This window comes from Clarias gariepinus, chromosome 10, assembly GCF_024256425.1.
Source record: "Clarias gariepinus isolate MV-2021 ecotype Netherlands chromosome 10, CGAR_prim_01v2, whole genome shotgun sequence".
In the NCBI taxonomy this organism is placed as follows: domain Eukaryota; kingdom Metazoa; phylum Chordata; class Actinopteri; order Siluriformes; family Clariidae; genus Clarias; species Clarias gariepinus.
Genome location: NC_071109.1, coordinates 8,050,132 through 8,068,926, shown reverse-complemented (window position 1 = coordinate 8,068,926; position 18,795 = coordinate 8,050,132). Strand labels below are relative to the sequence as shown.

At 41.3% G+C, this 18,795-nt stretch overlaps 1 protein-coding gene across 3 annotated transcripts in view; it reads left to right on the top strand.

The window, feature by feature from the left end:
- The window catches only part of aff2 (AF4/FMR2 family, member 2), a 240,651-nt gene that overhangs the window by 61,719 nt on the left and 160,137 nt on the right, over window positions 1–18,795 (top strand). For all 3 annotated transcript variants that reach the window (XM_053505638.1, XM_053505637.1, XM_053505635.1), the window contains exon 3: window positions 14,263–15,063. In XM_053505638.1, coding sequence (XP_053361613.1) covers window positions 14,263–15,063 — 801 coding nt within the window. The remainder of the gene's footprint in view (window positions 1–14,262; window positions 15,064–18,795) is intronic.

Sequence of the window (18,795 nt, the reverse complement as noted above, 5' to 3'; positions counted from 1 at the left end):
TCCCCTCTCGTCTATTCCAAGTACTCACCATTATAATAATCACCGGCCTGATTATCTGTCACCTTCTGCACCTGTTCCACACTGGTTTATGCCTTCAGTTAGATTTTGTTTAATGTTTGAATGATTTCATAGGTCACATATTAGAGCCAAAATATCCTTCAGGATGCCAAGAGAAGTATTTCTCAAGACTACATTAAAAATACATTAAAGTCTGGTATGTTATAGTAAACTCATGAATATTTATTTTAATTTTAGTAGAGCTCCTGTACACCCGATCAGTCATGCCAATCATGTTGCAGTAGCTTAGTGCATAAACTCATGTACCGTACATACAGATGTAGACCTTTAATTAAGATTCATGAGAAACAATGCGACCTCTGTTACTGTGTACCTAGTTTATTGTTTGGCTTTGGTAACAGCACTGGTGAAGTCAGAGACCCAACCCTTTTTTTTTTTTTTTTTTAAAGAAAATACATAATGAACAGCTATGAATCCTGGGAAGTCTGGAGGGAAGTATTTTCCTTATCCTCTGGTTATGCACACTGTAAAAGGCTTGGCAAAATTTTAATTTCACACACTTATTCCCTCTGCACTCCAAAAGACTTTCATTCAGTCGGGAAGCCGCATGGAGTTGAGGCACCACTTTCTTTCCGTCTTTTCCTCCGTTCTTTGATTTGTGTCCTAAGCCAGCTGTTAGCAGGTGACAAGACTGATTTTTTCACAGAAAGTACGTGAAAGGGGAGTCGAAGTGCTGTCAATACGGCAGCACGGTAAACCTCAGGGGGTCAGAATTCAGGATCAATGCTGCTGCTTACTTCTTCGCGCTCCCCAGGCGGTCGATTGAAAAAAAAAAAAAAAACCTGTCTCTCGCCCAGAAGTGGCATCACGTTTCCAGGCTTTTCGCTGACGTGCCATTTTAAGTGCCTTTAGTTACTCTTATCTTGATTGTTTTGTCTGTGAAAGTCTTCTCAGGTTATCTGAGGCTTTATGTACAGTAACGTACAGTATAACATGTTTTGATGGATTATGACAGCAGCTAAAACAGGCTTTTATGACCTGAAATAGGTTTTGCGTTTGTGTATGTTTTGAAAGGTCTAGCGCTTTATAACCTGGTTATGGCTGAAATGGCATAAAAAAATTTTTAATGAAAAAAAGTAAAAAAAAAAATAATAATTATCTAAATTATCTTTCTAAAAGCAAGAGTGATTTATTAATTCACTTTAGAAATTATTAATAAATTAAAAATAAGACCATTGATCTTATTTAACCACTTTATAGCTTATTGAATGATCACAAAAAGGCAATATCATTTAATAATTTATTATATTTATTTATTATAAAGTGTATAAAAGGCAATATCACACTAAAGGTCATGCCGTTGTCCTGGATGTCAGAACGACCGAGATATCTTCAGTACTCGAGCTGCACTCTGATGAATATGACCATATCACAACCGTGCTGATATTCAGTACAACAGCACTCGCTCTCGTGGTTTCACAAACACCATTTATGATCAACAGATTTGCTTATGTTTTTCGAAGGGTTCTTTGCTCTGCCAGCACAAAGCCTTACGCAACTGGCGAAACTAACTAACCGCAACTGGCGGAGCTGGCGACCAGTCGAAAGTTTAGTTACAATTTAAAAATAAAAAATAAAAGTACTTTTAAATTATTACCGGTAGTATGTCGCCAAAAGGTAAGAGGAATAAAACATAGAGGTGGTTGGTGGACAGTCCTAAGAAACTTGTACTGTACTTTAAATTTCCTTTTATTCTACTTTAGAATATCAGCTAACTTCTGGGAGTTTTCAGGGGTTAAATCCCAAATATCTAGTGCATTATGGAGGGTGTATAATCCCTTGTTCCACATACCAAGTAGTGCCATTGATTAAAGATAAGAAAGGGATTCAGCCTTTTGTTAGAACCTAGTTAGTTTTGTAGCTCGTGTCAGCTTTGAACGATACAACATGGGTGGTTCAGAGGCAATTTTGAACAATTTAGAAGCAGTTAATATGGAGACAAAGTGTTTTTTTTCCCTCCCTAATTTTCCCGACCGCATTGTTTCGAAACTGCTCGCTCAAGCACCGTTGGGGGCGGCATAACACACTCGGAGGACAGCGCTATCTGCTCCTTCCGCTTGCATGAGCTCACAGGCGCCCCTGATTTGCTGTAGAGCCGTGATTAATGTGGGAGCACTAAGTACCTCTCATCCCTTCCCTCTGGGAGAGCTCGGCCAATCAGCTCTCTCTGGACCTCCGGCTGCGGGAGGTTACAGCATCACCCGGGAATCAAACTCACGATCTCTGGATGATTGGGCTGATTCGGGACTGGTTTTGATTGTGGGTTTTGGCAGGCAGCTACTCTCTCCTCTTTCAAGTACTGGGGACTGTACAGACCTACTTTCACCTATGCTGGCAATCGACCTTGCAATTAACAGTTATTAGAAGACCTGTCAAATGGTGTGATACATACGGTATAGTAAACCTTCCCAGTGCTGTTATGCTTTATATAACCATGCCTGTCATACAATTAGATTACTTAGTCAGAAATAATGTTGAGCTATGGAACCTTTAACGTTTTTCATCTTTGTTTTGATGTCGTGGCACATTAGCGTCATAAAGATTTTGACTGCTGGTAATTTATCAGAAACTGAACTGGAGGCTTATGTCCCTCTGGCTATCACTTCATGATACCAAATCATGAGAAAATCACACTTAGTTATCAAGGGTTAAGACTTCTTTAATCAAGCTAACTTTATTTATCACTGTGTGTATGTGTGTGTGTTTATACAAGTTATTACAAAGCTGGAACTAGACTAAATAAAACCAGTTACGCTTCGATTTGGTGCAAAAAAAATGCTTTAAGTTTTCTTTAAGGAGTGGTGTCGAGGAATATTATTGGTAGAATTGGCTTGAATTTAGACACATGCATATCGCAGACAGCTAAATTGACATGCTTTATACTGTGTGACAGAGTAGCTTTACAGAGCATTAGCCATATGAAGAACACATGATTTGATTGAGATTTAGGAGACAGGATAATCACATCATGACATATGTGTGCATGTGGATTCTTAGGGCCTGTCAGACAATCCAGTGTAATTTCTTCCGACACGGAACAGGATTTATGTTCTCGTACAGTACGAGCGGTGATGCCATTTCTGATTCATTCGCCAAGCTACAGTGTGTGTGTGTGTGTGTGTGTGTTTAGAGTGTAACTTTAAAGGGAAGCGCTACTGCAATTGCCACTACTTGTCATAAAGGCCTGACATGTCACAGTGTTAGCAATTACCAGTGCTACCAATGATGCTTTTCTTTAAAGACTGATTATAGTCTCGAGGCAAAGGCACACTTCACTCCTTGGTTTTAGTCTAGACCTTTCTCCTTTTCCTCCCCCCCTCACTCTCTTTCATCGTTTCAATATGTCATTTATCTTCATCTGAGCACATGCTGTATTCCTTTTAGCCTCTGAAATTAGTTTCACCATCAGAGCGCTGTACTCTATGCATCCGCTCTTCACCGCTAGAACTAGGTCACTACTGATATCAACACAATGTGCACACTGTACAGTTACAGTTACAGTGGCAAAGAAAAAATAATAATTATAAATATATATATATATATATATATATATATATATATATAAAGAGAGAGAGAGAGAGAGAGAGAGTCTGCAAGTAATAAAAGTATGGATAAAATCGGCGCAGTGGTAAAGTGCTCGCCCTATCATCCGGAGATCGCTGGTTCGAACCCCGGGTGATGCTGTTTTCCTCTCACAGCTGGAGGCACAGAGAGAGCTGATTGGCCGAGCTCTCTCAGAGGGGAGGGATGAGAGGTACTTGTGTTCCCACATTAGTCATGGCTCTACAGCCAATCAGGGGCGTCTGTGAGCTCGCGCACACGAAAGGAGCGGCTAGCGCTTTCCTCCGAGTGTGTTACTCCGCCCCTAACGGTGCGTGAGCGAGCAGTTCGAAAAGATGCGGTCGGCTCGCGTCACGTGGTTCGGAGGAAACACGGGATAGCTTTCGTCCTCCCGACTGAGTGGTTGTAGTAGCCTTGATGTGTGTGGGAGCCTCCTAGTGACGGGGAGTAATTGGCCACGACTAGATTGGGGAAAAAATCGGGGGAAAAAAGAATTGTACAGGACTAAATTTAAAAAAAATATATATCAACGACGGAGTCGGAGAAAGCAGCTGCTTGACATGAAGTTAAGATACAGGTACCTCCATAAAGTTGATTACAGTGAAACCTTGGATTACAAGCATAATCCGTTCCGGAAGTGGGCTCGTATTCCAAAACACTCGTAAACCAAATTCAATTTTCCCATAAGAAAAAATTGAACTTTTTAGTGAAAATGAAACAAACTAACCTGCACTTTATCTTGTAAAAAGTAAAAATAAATCCAGACAAATAAGTGTTTGTGTGTGTGTGTGTGTGTGTGTTTGTGTGTGTGTGTGTGTGTGTTTGTGGGTGTGCTTGTGTAATTTAACACCGTGCCGGTTCACACACAAACACACACACACACACACACACACACTAAAGGCGAGAGAGAGAGAGAGAGAGTGTGTGTGAACCTGCACGGTGTCAAATTTACGAGAGCGTACACATAACGACAGGCTGAGGGAGAAAATGCGTGCATGGATGTTAATTATACCAGTGAGAGACGCGCACTAAGACGAAGCAGGGGAGACGATTACCCACTTCCGCAGCGCAAGAGAGAAAAAAAAACATTGGCTCAGTTATGATCATGTGACGCTCCACATCAAAACAAGAACACATGCGTAATACATGATATATACTACTCGTAAACCAAGACTTGCTCATTTTTCAAGTCAAAATTCTCGTCTTGCGGAACACTCGCAAACACATTACTCGCGATCCGAGGTTTCACCGTATTTTATAAATCACAGCAGAAGATTTATTTGTCTAAAATTCCAGCTTGTGCCCAGGGATGGAGTGGCACTTCGTCCAGAGTGTTCCCTACCTCTTGCCTCATGTCCCTTGGAATAGTTCCCTGGCCTTATTCTCATCTAAATAAAAAAAGTGAGAAAGTGAGTGAGTAACAAATTAATAAATGTATTACATACCGTATATAATCAGTCAACCTGTTCTGACCAATCAGCATCAGAATCCTTTTTTTTTTTTGCATTATTCTTTTTTTTGTATCACACATTGGTGTCCTCGCTCTAACCTATCAGAATTTGCTGTCCTTGCAATCCACCGAGCAGCTGTGGTCTTGCGTCACCGTCCTGAAACACTCGCATTCAGCTTTGAACTCTCACCGCTCAGCAAGCCTCACGCTGTCAAAAAAGACAAGAGGGATTTGGACAGGAAAGAGCTTTGCTGAGCCATAGCGATGTAATGACGCCACACTCCGCCTTTGTCTGAGCAGGGACCGAAGAGTTCTAACCGTACTGATGAAAGATGTGAATACGAGGCGTTCGGGTAGTGAGTCAGTGTTTACGATCCACTCTCTGGATTTGTAGTTCAGACAGATCTGCGGTTAATAATGCCTCCGAGAGAGTCGTCGTGAACGACAGCAGGAAGCGAGCATTTTGGTTCTTATTCCCCCGTCAACTACTTTTCCTCTTCACTCCTAACCCCAGCCCCCCAACCCCTTACATTTATCTAAGGCTGCTATTAGCTAATCCCTTTAAATCCTGTTTAATGGAACTGTGCTGTTAACAGCTATTTGAGACTAATTTACTGGCTGCCGGACCGCCTGGCACCTTCAAAGCTGCCCGGGTGCTGCCATCCTACAGAAAGAAAAAAAAAAAAAAAGGAAAAAAACAGTGCCTCCCTCAGGGTGAGAGTCGGTCCCCGAGGTCCAGATCTCAACCGTGCTCTGTGTCCGAGGTGGCTTTAAAGGTCTTTCAGGCTGCCAAGGTCAGCACTCTGGAGCCGGTGCCATACTTCTCTGCTGCTTCAGGCAGGCTGTGTGTGTGTGTTTGTGTGTGTGTGTTTTCTCTCATTTTCACCCCAAAGGCAAATATTCCCAAATTAGCCACTACTGTAAGTTGCTGAGTCAAGAACCTTGGAGTAAATGATTAATTCCAACACAATGCCATGTTTTTGTCTGTCTTCTATCACATATTCTGGCACCCCTCCCAAACCCCTGCCCCGTCCCACCCCCTCCTGCTTATGTTTTATGCATGCTTGTGTACCCAGAGCCAGTCAGTGAGTTGAGCTTAATTTATTCAGTCCAGCATTTGGTCTCTGGGGAGTTGTGAATGTGTGCTTGAGTGCTGTGTCTCCACATTTAGCCACGCTTAATACTGACTGCTGTCATGCCTGTCAAATTCTATCAACAGGTTCACTCAGTGACGGTTATTCATCCAAAATTATGGAGACCGGCTAGCCCGTGCTGGGCCGTATGAATATATAATGTACGGTAATGCGGTCACAAAGGACCCGCGTATTTACATTGTCCGGCACAAAAGCTTTTAAACAGTGTAACCAAAATGTGTTTATTGATGGTTTTATTGTATCCGAGTGCGCCGTGGCGTAGTCGTCATGAGCTACCTGTGTACGGTTTTCAGGTTTCTCAGACCAAAAAAAAATGAGTGTTTATACAGCAGTAATCACATCAATCCGAGGAGCGATAGAAGTTAGATTCAATAGAAGTCAGTATTCCTTTAATGAGCTATTATCATACGCTTCCGTCTCTATTCAAGTCTCAATTAGACTACATTGTTTTTTATGTGCATTGAAAATGCACGTGTGGGCATAATTAAACACTCCACGCGCTGAAGAGAGTGCTTTTGAAATCATTTGTGTGTATGTGTGTGTGCGCAGGTTTTTTTGTTTTTTTTTCAATATACACACTCCCATTAAAGACAATTGTTGATTACCGTCCAGGCACTTCACCACGTGCATATTCTTTCCAACCCTCCCTAGCTGTAACCAGCTGGCTATCGATTTGTGATGATGCGTGCTCGGAGTTTGCTCATTTAAGCCGATATCGATCCTTCATCTGGAAGCATTAATGGCTGAGTAGAGAGAGAGAGAGAGAGAGAAAGAGAGAGAGATGCTGTTTTCTGTTCCTCGCACTTTCTGTGATCTGAACACAGGAGTCCAAAGGCAGAAATATTGAACTTTAGCCAAGATGCTTTTTCTAACACATTCTGGGTTCAGTAAAGAGTTGTTTGCAATGTGTCTGTGTGTGTGTGTGTGTGTTTTGGACTTCAAAACGTGTGAGGTTTCATTGCTTTCTGATGCAGATCTAAGAGCATTGGTACCTTCATTACCATTTCAGTTGTTGGCCTTTGGGCTTGAGGGCAAAACCCCAAGAGCCTGTGGCGGAGCAACACAAGGCTCTTTTGTAAACACTGCCAATGTCTTGTCAAGTAGAGAGAGAGAGACAGAAAGAGAGAGAGAAACCAAACTCTACACAAAAACACACAGGAGCATATCCACATGCACATGCAACCATTCATCATTCTTGCAGCCTTAGCTCGGGATATTGCCATCCGTGCGAATTCCTAAGAATCTCGCCCCAATTTTATAGCCGGGAAAATAATATAGGTTTAAAAGCAAATGTAAACTACAGTGCATCGTCTCATTGCCGGAACACTGCCGCCGACTAGGACATTCGGAATTACTCCGAAAGCTGATGTTTCAATCTCCGCTCATAAAAAACCCTCGTCTTATGAAATGGGGTGTTGTTGCAGCAATTTCTCTTCTGAATTCTGAATTATAGAGACGAGCTATTCCAGTTCATGACAGCCACCGTAGAGACCCTTATCACTGATTTAATATCCTACAGGTGGGAGAAATACGGGGTTGCGCCTGCATGATCTATAGTCCATGAATGCTGAGCTTTCGGGTTCTGCATATAAACAGGCAATTTGTTTCGACCAATAATAGTCAGACGGGGTTGTTGGAAAAGGCGGCGGCGCGCATGCTGGAAGTGCTGAGACGGAGAAAGGAAACAAAGACAAGCATTGAGGGCTTGTTAGGCTGGACAGAGCCACAGCACCCAAGTGCCCTGACCCCGTACATCCCTTAGTACCACAGTGCGCTGATTCTCTGCAATAATAAACCCATTAAAATGTTTTACACAGGGCCATGTCTTGCTTCAATAAACACTTAGATATATGATTGTTTTTTTTGTTGTTTTTTTTTCAGCCAAGACCAAAGGCCAACTGATTTATGCTCCATTTTGCACCTTAATTCTTTCATATTTGCATTGCAAAATAAGCGATCTCATCTGATCTGGTGTGCTCAGCCTACTCCTACACGGTTTCCGTTTTCCCTGATAGCTTCACATGTTTCAAAGACTACTAGGTGCTTAAAAAAATTCACATTAAAAGGTTTAAGTACTTTTAAGTGGGTGATCTTTGCTTGATCAGATGTATAGATAACCAACTGAATTATATCTTCACCATTAAGCTGCTACTACCATTCGGTCGGTGTGAAGTGAGTGAAGAAATGATGCACAACTTTTGCACAGTGCTCCTGAGACGCTACTAAGCATATCTCTCTACTGTTGTGGTCAATGCAACAATTCTGCTCCCTCTTTCTTTTTAAAAGCATATGACAGTATATATAGGCTATGTAGTTGGGAAAAAATGTCACGTCGTCATATGAGGACATTCAGGTCTCAGGAGATCCCGATCGTTTGGTAGCTTTTAAAATGTAAATCTTGCAAATTTCCTCCTGCAACATATTTTTAAATTCTATCTCCACCTCCAGCTGCTTTGATAATGTGTTCAGTACCAGAAACCATTAGCGAATTTTCACTACTTTGTAATGCACAGCCATGGGATATTCGGATACTTTTGTATTTTGATCATTTCACCTTCACCTTCACCAACTATTACGAGCAAATGAACAAACCTTCGCCAGTTGGTGCAAAGGAAGTTTTTTTTGTTGTTGTTGTTGTTTTATTCTTTGCCACTTTTCCCCTGATCTATGAGGCTTGCAATATCATTTTATCTAGATTTTATCTTCAAAAGATAATCACCAATTATTTACCTTTTGTACGACTCTAAGAGATTCTTGCTGGGGTGAGTACAAACTTTGGCCTCAGCATTCCTCCGTTTCTAGCTGCACACACAGACTTAAATAATTATGGTCTTGCTCATGAGACTAAAGTTTCATTCTTTTCCTCCTACTCCAACTTTCTTCAACTAATGAGTGGCCAGTGGAATTGTGGGAAGCAAGTCCCTTACTGCAAGCGAGCCTCTGGATCTGACCCCATGCTTATTTTGGCGCACTTAGCTTTAACGAGTTCTGACGCATTAAAAGCAAAGCCCTTAATACCCAATCGTGCCATATCATTCGAGAATGCACCATGTTGTGAAAGAAAAGCACATCAATTTTTTATTTTACAATGTCTTTAAAGCTGATGTTAAAACAAGTCAACATTTACCAGACTCTTGGATTCGGATTTATTGCTTTAGGATGTGCATATGTTACGCACCGAATAAGGAGAAAATCTCGTTTTTGTTTGCTTTCTCCAGAATTTCCAGTTTCCTCACACCTCCCAAAACGTGCTGGCAGGTTTACTGCCGACTCTAAACTGTCCCTAGGTGTAAATGATGGGATGTCTTCCCGTCTTGCGGAACAGCTCCGCATCCGCTGTGATCACAACAGGCTTACATCATTTAGATTTATTTTCTCATTAGCTAAACAGAAAGAATGTAATTGTACATTAAACAATACAAACACACAAGAAAAAAGGGATATTTTATATAACAGGTAGGAATTGCTTATTAGATAAATATAAAAAAATATACAGTATGTAGAAAGCCCTAGTTTGGTGCTGTTATGTTTAGCGTGTTGCTTGAAGTGTAAGTGTAGAAGAGTTACTTTCACTTAATCAATACACATAAGTGATGTCGCACTAATGGCTTCACAAAGGAAAAAAATGCCATTTAATCAGCATTGTCTTATTCATTTAGATGAGACTGAACGAAAAAAATCTATTTAGTCTCGAGTCTAAATGATACTTTATTAAGTATTTTCCCCAAAATGTTGTACTCTCCACCCATTAAATATGCAATTAATCATCCATGAAGGGCTTTTTTTTAAACAAGTCGTTCCTTTAAAATAATGTGTCAGCAATTAATGCCTCAAGCACCAGGATTCCTGCAGTTTTCACCTTGCCCAGGCTGCAGAATGTAGAGCTTGGCGTAAGTCCTGCCTTCCCCCTGCGTGAGTCAGGCAGTTGAAGTTCACACAAGAGGCCTTTGTGTGCTGTCCAGATGGGCTTACGTGTCTGGGAACTTCACCCGGCGCTCACTTTTCCCCTCAAGACTTCCTTTTCCCCGTGATCTCTCTCGCTCTCAACGTGTTGGAGCAAAGCCAGGTTGAGCCGATACAGTCGTTCCAACTGGGGGATTATGTCAGACGTGGCAAATACTGTACACGGTCGATGCTTTGTTTGTGTTTTCATGTTTATGATCGTACAGCTGTACAGACAAGCGTGTGTGAATGCTGAGTTGCATTTTAATACCCCGAGCGGTCTTACAAGTTAATCTTTATCATTTCCAATTACCAGATTTTGATGCAGACAATAAACCATGTTTTATACTGACTCTGATTGCAGTAAATCTCTGAACGAATGCCACGCTGTCGTAGCGGCTTTACGACCTGCATTAACTCGACAGCTTTGCAGGTTCATAGGTTATGCCGGGTGCTAAGCCGAGTGGATCAGGTCTCGCCGTCCTGCTTTGTGTGTAGGGTCAAATGTTAACTGCCCACCAGATAATTTGTTTCCCACAATAATAGTCCAGCACGCTCTGTTCTTCTCGTGGATCATTTACCATTATTTGTTTATTGACTTTTTATGTCGTCAGAAGCCACGATGCGTACATTTGCATCTCCGAGTTAAGGGCTCCATTATTAATGTGGCAATTACACGCGAAATGAATGGTGAATGTTAATAGATTTATCTTGATACTTTTCACTGCTTGGAAATAACAGACCTTTTAATTGTATTGCAAACAGAGGGCAAGACACATATACACACACACACACGCATACATACAGAAGTGCTATTTGCTCGTTTGTTCTTCGAGTATGCTCGTACACACACTCTCTACCAAAGCAGTGGTGTTGTGGCCTGAAATAATTGATGTCATGCATGCTGGGTTAAATTGGATTGTTATTGCACAGGTACTTGGAATCGCTCGAATAAAAGCGGAGATACAAATGCAGCCAAAAATGAACAAAGTAGGAGAGGGTTTGGGTATTAAGCAGAATGTTGCTTATTATGGAAAGAGTCAGTGGGGGATGCATTTGCATGGCTCTCTGCAGAGGAAAGCTGTATAAACTAATGATGTGCGGTACAGCTAAGGAGAAAGCAATTATAACAAGGAATTCTTGGAACAAACAGAAGCCGAGTGAAAGACGGGAGAACATTTCTCAGCTGAAAATAAGCAAGGCATCTGATGTGCCAGCGTCCTCTGATCGGCGTGTTTTATTTAAACTAAAATTTTAACTTAATGTTTTTTTTATTTTTATTATTGTTGCTAAAAAAAAATCTGTAAAAAAAACCACTAATTCCCGTTCCCTTAAAGCTGCAGTGCATTGATGCATTGGCGTTGTTGAGAATGAGCAAAACATTATTAAATTAAGGGAGAAGGAAAAAAACCTAAAACATGGCGTTCTTGAGGTGCTGTGAGTTTCTCTGACGAGCCTGTTTTAGTAATTCACAGTAATTTAAAATCAGACCTAACAGTGTTTGACTTACCAGGAGTTTCCGGACGCTGAAGTCATTCTCCAGCTCACTTACATCATTGTTCTCTCAAAAGAGAAGCCAAGCTTCATACAAATTCAGTGCTTGCAAAATAGTCGGCTAACGTTAGGGAGTTGGGGGGAGAGAACTCAATTCAGATCGATTGGTTACCATGCTCAGAGAACACTTTAAAATTGTAGTGGTATCACTATAGTTTAGCACTGTAGCATTAACCTGTCACTTTAGACGCACCTATGTCAGGCACCATAGGACTTTACAGAGTACCAGGGCAGGTACTATGGCACTTGAGTGGTAATTCTATGGTATGTACCACCAAAGTACTCTCACTGCAGTGCCATAGGACCTACCTTGGTAGTATCATGGTGTGTACCAGCATACTTGGCATACAAATTTAATTTGTACCTGTGGTAAATTCTAAAGGTAAAATTGCGAAATGCATTTTTCCACAGGAAATAATATAAATGCAGATAATCTGTTTAGCCACCCAAAAATATTACCAATATTACCCATTCCCAAAACTATAATTATATTTTTGCATATAAAAACAATCCGAACATTTAGAAAGGACATGTAAATTAAGTAAAATATTAAATAAATAGATATTAAACCTGAATTAACCTTAATTTATAATTTTTCTTAACACCTCCAGCTTTAAAAACAAAAATAAAAGTGGCTCCGGGACGTACAGCCGGCATTTGGTTCAGCTTGGTTTGTTTGCTCGTATGCCAAAAATTCTTCCTATAGGGATGATTTCGTAAAAAACTTTAGTTCATACAGCGAAGATTCGTGAGTTGGGGCGTTCGTATGCCAAGGTACCACTGTAACATATGTATTTGGTACCAATGTGGCTACAATATATCAGCAGGTACAGTATATTATATGGTATGTTTGTAAATAATACAAACATACAACAGGTACAGTATGGTATGTTTGTATACAATATTAGATATGTTTGTATACTACTGGTATGGTATGGTACGCTGAACTTTAATAGCCACAGTGGTACACAACATGTTTTTGACATGTAGGTTTCCCAGTGATTGGTAGAACCAAGTACCGTACTATAGTAGTTGTACCGTTATACCGCAGTATGTACATTGGAAGAACCATGTACTATAGTTTATTGCTTGTAGCCTATTATATAAGCAATTAAGTACCATGGTAATGTTAAAAATACCATGGTGGTATACACCATATTACAGGTACATTGTCGAATTCCTATTCTTATTCTTATTATGGGCCATACTAGGTGGGCTTGTTTTGTTCAGGCGTATAGCTAGCTAGCTAGTTAGCTAAATTTAACCAGAAACAAGATTTAGCAAGACAACTCAAGCTAGCAAAAATGGCAATTGGCAACAAGCTAGTCATTAACTGGCTAATAGCCAGGGCATAGAATTCAGATTGCATAGCAAAATAAACAGACTATAAGGACAGACAGAATAAAGATTGTCTGATTTAAACACACACACACACACACACACACACTGGAAGCAACCAGGTGTGCTTGTTTCGTTGATTATTTTAGTTAATTAGCTGATTTAGCCAGCTAGCCTGCTACCATCATCATCAAAGCCAGACAAAGCACAAGTGCTTATGTTTTAACTAGCTATTCACCTACATTAGCTTAAAGAAGTTCAGCATTAGACAAAGTAAACAAAGTTAGCCAACTAAGGTAAAATGAAAAAAAAAAAATCAATTTAGGTAACAAAATAAACAACAAATAGACATCACTGCTGAAAAAGGTGTGTTTGTGTGCACTTTTTTTTCAGCCTTGTAGCTAGCTCAGCTAGTTTGCTATCATCAGACGCCGAATCCAAACAAAGCACTGCAGAGAGCATATACATTTACTCCATGGCCCTTTTCTTCAGGTAAAACAGTTGTGGGTTAGCTGGCTAGCCTGCTAAAAGGTGCTAAATCTCAAGCTCTTGATAAAGATGAGATTATCTTCTAAGATTGTGATGCTTCCATAGCATAAACAGAAACTAACATCTAAGTGTATTACTCTTTAATGTCATAAGAGTGTTGAACCAGAGCTACGAGTGCAGTGTGCTGTTTTCTCAATCGGCTGGAATTTCTACACTTGAGCTAAATATTCGCAATTTGCACTTAAAAGAAGGACGCGTATTGAACTGCACATCTGCACCTATGCAGCACGGGCTTATGTACATTTCCCTTTTGACTTTGACTTTCACCCACACACATAAACACTTACTCATATTTTTCTCTTTTATTTTCTCTCTCTTTCATAACTGCAGGCACACACACATACGCACACGGACGCACACACACACGCATGTGCCAACACAAACTGCAGGTGGTGGTAATCTAAATTCCAATGTTATTATTGAAGCAAAGTAGACACTATTAAGTAGACACTATTATTCTTAAGCGTTTTTTAAGTTGTCTCTTTGGAACAAAAATGTTTTTGGAAGTCTATGAATTTTTAATTAATCCAAAAAAAAATCCATAAAGAACCTCAATGATATAGTATATGCAGACTAAAAGAAGTATGATATTTTAGGTCACATGCTCATGATGCTTTTTCCCCCCTCTCACTACAGACAAACAAAGGTGATGCCCTGGCCAACCGAGTTCAGAACACATTGGGTAATTATGATGAGATGAAGGAGCTCCTGACCAGCCATTCTAACCAAAGCCACCTGGTGGGCATCCCTAAGAACTCAGTTCCACAGACCCCAGTGGAGAAAACTGACCAGCCCACCTTCTTCACCGAAGCTCAGCGTGGCAGAGCCGCCTCATCCCAGCCAGCCAACCACACGACCTCAATGCCTCCTCCACCTACCACCAACATGGCAGGTCCAAGCATCCTTCATGGACACCAGAGCACCAAAAAGTCTCGTTCCTCTGACTGGTCTAGGGGCGCACACGGTCCAGGTAGCAGCCAGGCGACACAAGCTGCCAGCCGAGGAAAACAAAGCTCCAGTGGGCATGAACAGGAACAGGGTGACTCGAGCCCTGGTACTTCATCCATGTCCACACACCCCAGCAGGAGGCATGGGCAGCCAGCCAAGGTGCCCACTGTTGCCAGCTCACCCTGCGAGCAGGACTCAGGGTCACCAGTGGCCTCGACTTCTCTGGTGCCCGGTGGTCTGTCCACGCCAACATTCCCCCAGGGACTGCACTGCAAGCCCAGCAGCGGAGGACAGCAGAAACCCACCGCCTATGTCCGACCTATGGACGGCCAGGACCAGGCGCCCAGTGATTCTCCTGAACTCAAGCCCACTCTGGAAATCACGGATGGATACGGCGGAACACCATTTACAAGCCTGATAGATGGCAAAGGCAACGCAGTAGGGAGCAAGGGCAAACTTCCCAAGCTGACGCTCCCTCAATCAGGGGAGGTGAGTACTGATTTTTCTACTTGAAACATTTCTTGCAGATGCTAAAGCCATTTCTTGCTCTCGTTTGGATTCCATGATAGTCAGGGAAAAACTGGCAGCTCGGTTCTGGCTTTCTCCTAGCTAAATCTGTTTTACATTGATATCTGGCACAGTGAGGGGTTGACATAAGGGCGTAGGTTGTTAATAATTAGCTAAACAACCTCAGGCTTTCACAGTTTACCACTATGTGGGTAAGCAGGCCTGCCCATCACTTTCCTATTGTTTGAACACTGGGTTCACGCTTTGATGTGAATTCATCATTCTGTGCCCAACTCAATGGAAATTCTCACAAATTACTTTAGGTTTGCGTTTTTTAAATATAAGCCCTGGTTTATTCCTTTTTGGTGGAAGTTTTGGAAATGCGTCATGCATGGAAGGAAGTGCAGAATATCAGTATTAAGGAACGCTTTAGACATTTATGTTTGTTTGTTTATCTTTCTTTTGGAGGCTATGAATGCTAGGAACAGCACACTTGTTTGCTCAAAAATCATATGAATGGCAGTGCTGAGCAGAATAGTTGCTCCAGTGTTTTCCTGTAAGTAGGTGTATGCTTGTTAAACATACTCCAATTAGAGCAAATTTGCAATAAAATGTTTTTTTTTTGGTACTTAAATCTCCAGGTAGCCTACAGTGGGAGCCTTGAGGAAACAAAAAGCTTTTTTGTCTGTCAGGCATTTTGGAATGGTTCCATCTTTTTATATGAAACAGTATATTATAGGTACAAACTAAAACTAGACAAAGTGTTGTTTCTATTATACCACAGCTGTTTTTTAAGCTGTTTATCATCTAAGAAGGATGTATTTGTTATCGCTTATTTTATGACAACTACGAACGATTTTCCTCCTGCTAATGTTTCCTGACCCCGGAGACTTCTTAATCAACTTAATCAATACTTTATGATTGATCAGATTAAGCAGTATGGCTTATAATGTACAGTATAACATGGTTTAAATTGCGTGATCAATAATCATGATTTCAGCATTGAGCAACATGTTTATGATCATCATTTAATTAGTTCAGCTTTTCTTGAAGCTGTAAGATCAAACCTAGGGCATATTTTGAGTTTTTTTTGTATGTAAACTGTAAACAAACCCTTTTGTAAGACCTGTCACTGAGTTGTGTATTCGAATTCTGATCTCTGTCTGGGGATTTTAAACCTAACCCCTTTAGAACACTTAGATTTACTGGGGTACTTTTTTTTTCTCTCTCTCCGTCTCCCAGACTGGAGAGGCCCAGCATAAGATGTGTATTAAGCCTGGTGGAGGTGAAAGCTGCAGGAAGCTTTATCACTAGCTCATTTGTGCGCCTGACACTTAGAGAGCGGAGTCGTGCTGACCTGGCTCGGGGCGCGATACCTGAGCCGTGCTGAAAGCTTTTTACAAGCCGTGCCGTGTAGCCCCCTCTCTCTACACCGCTGCCAAAGGGAACATCTGATCCTGTGGTTCCCTGCAGGGGGAAACGAGCTCATTCGATAGGCCAGGATGGCCCTTAAGGACAGGGGAAAGCAGACATGAAAGGTTCGGACAGCAGGAGGGAGGAGGTGAAAGATAACGGTCTGGGGCTGTGTAATAGAGTTGTAATTATCACATCGCTAGCGCTCGTAAAGGCTTGCAGGGTTGACGATCATGAATCGTTTCCACTTTGACGCCGTCTTTTTGCTCATCAGCGGAGATATTTCCTCAAAGTGTCTTGCTTAGAGCTGGATTTTTTTCCCGCTTACTCTAAAGTTTCTCAGCTCGCGGCTGTGTGCGTTCGGAGTAATCAAACCAAATACTGGGAAAAAGCCGAGGTAAACAAGGATGGCATATGATTGAACAGGTTGACTCTGCGCCATCCAGCCACAGAGAGACAGCCAGCTGTTCGCTCTCTTTGTTCTGCTGTGAATTTGAAGGCCATCGGGCTTAAAATTGCACCAAATCCCATCTTGGAGCATATGGTGCACTCGTATTGTACAGCTAAGCATGTGGCAAGAATGGAAACCTGGGGAATTTTGATTGCTCTCCGAGTGGCCTCGGAGCGGTCGGCTCACAGGAAAATAGAGATGGATGTTGTTGTTGGACCCGCATACTCTTGCTCTGTATTTGTGTCTTATTCTGTCTTTCCCTCTATACCCCCTTTACCCCCCCTTCTCGTAGATGAGTCACTGCCTCAGTGAACAGAACGAGGCTGAGAAAGAGAACGTCTGCATGTGACAGAGAGAGAGTGAGTGAGAGAGAATAAGATGCATATATTTAAATAGAGAAAGAGAGAGAGAGAGAGAGGGTGAAAGACAGCCAAGCGAGAGGAAGGTAAGATGGTGAGAGACTGAAATAGCTCTCAGGAGAAAAGGCAGCATCTTCAAGGACACTGATTTGATTCCCCACCCCCCCGAACACACCTCGCTCAGCTTTGCTTTGTTAAAGAGAGGATTCAGTTTTAGTGGCTCCCTCGGGACCTGCCGCCATTCTGTTGTTCTGCCCAATTATTATTCCAGCTCTCTTTAAGTCACATTTCTCCAGCCTCTTTCCGGTTGAGGTGCAGGAGCACAAGCGATTGCTGATCGTATATAGTCTCAGAGGCTTTCCCCCTCTTCCTGTGTTAAAGTCTCACCTAAGCAGATGCTGTGTTGGTGCACTTGGGAAGAAGTGCCAGCTTATTAATTGCTTAAAAAAAATACCCCTGTAGCTTGGTACCATTATTTGAACTTATATACAATGGAACTCTGGCATACAAATAAATTGTGCATGATGAATTTTTGCCTTAAGAATTAGGTTTTGTAAGTAACTTGCATTGGCATACGATGAACCCACAGAACGCTAGGTAAGGTGCGTGTACAGTATGTCCCGGAGCCGTGCAAAACTTGTTTGCGCTAGTGGAAAGCATTGCCAGCGATATGGCATACGCAAAAGATGCTTTTGAAAACATTTCTACATAAAAGAAACTTTTATAAAGAGTAATAAAATAAACAGTCAATATTTGGAGTAAAAACTCAGTGCTTAAAATCAGGAGTTTTAGACACAGATTTGTGCAGTTTTATAAGAAAACAGCTGTTAGGTTTTACTGAGCTTGCTGGAGAATATGAGTTCTTCTGGTAACTTTGTCACACTCGTTCCTTTCTATTTTTATGCAAATCCAAGAAGCGTACATGAGGTTTTTTCATTCCATCTGAAAACTGGTCTGTCTTGTACTATATAAATATATTAGGGCTGCAACTAACGATTATTTCTTTTTTTTATTATATATTATATATATATAATTTTATTATACAAAATTACATTACTTTAGCTGTTTATATCTTAACAACTGAATATGTCAGTGTATTTTTTAAACATTATGTTTTATTGTGTAATATTCTACTGTTATTCGCACCATTGAATTTAAGATAATCTAAAGTAGCGCCATTTAACTAATCACTATTGCTCATGAGGTGATTGAGCAATGTGATGCTAGCGAGTAGCAAGTGAACAGATCCAGCGCGACTGTCTCGAAGTTAGCAAACAGTTTAAACAGCACCTAAACTATACAACTTTTACATAATGAAGAGATACAGTTTTTACTGACCCTGCTGATGTTTCGCCATCCGTAACACCAACATGTTTTCTTTTTAAGTGTTCGTGCATGACTGTGGTACTACCATGCCATGAAAGCTCGGTCTTGCATAGCGTGCAGGTTACCGTCTTCTTAGAGGTGTTTAATGTAAATTGCTCCCATACC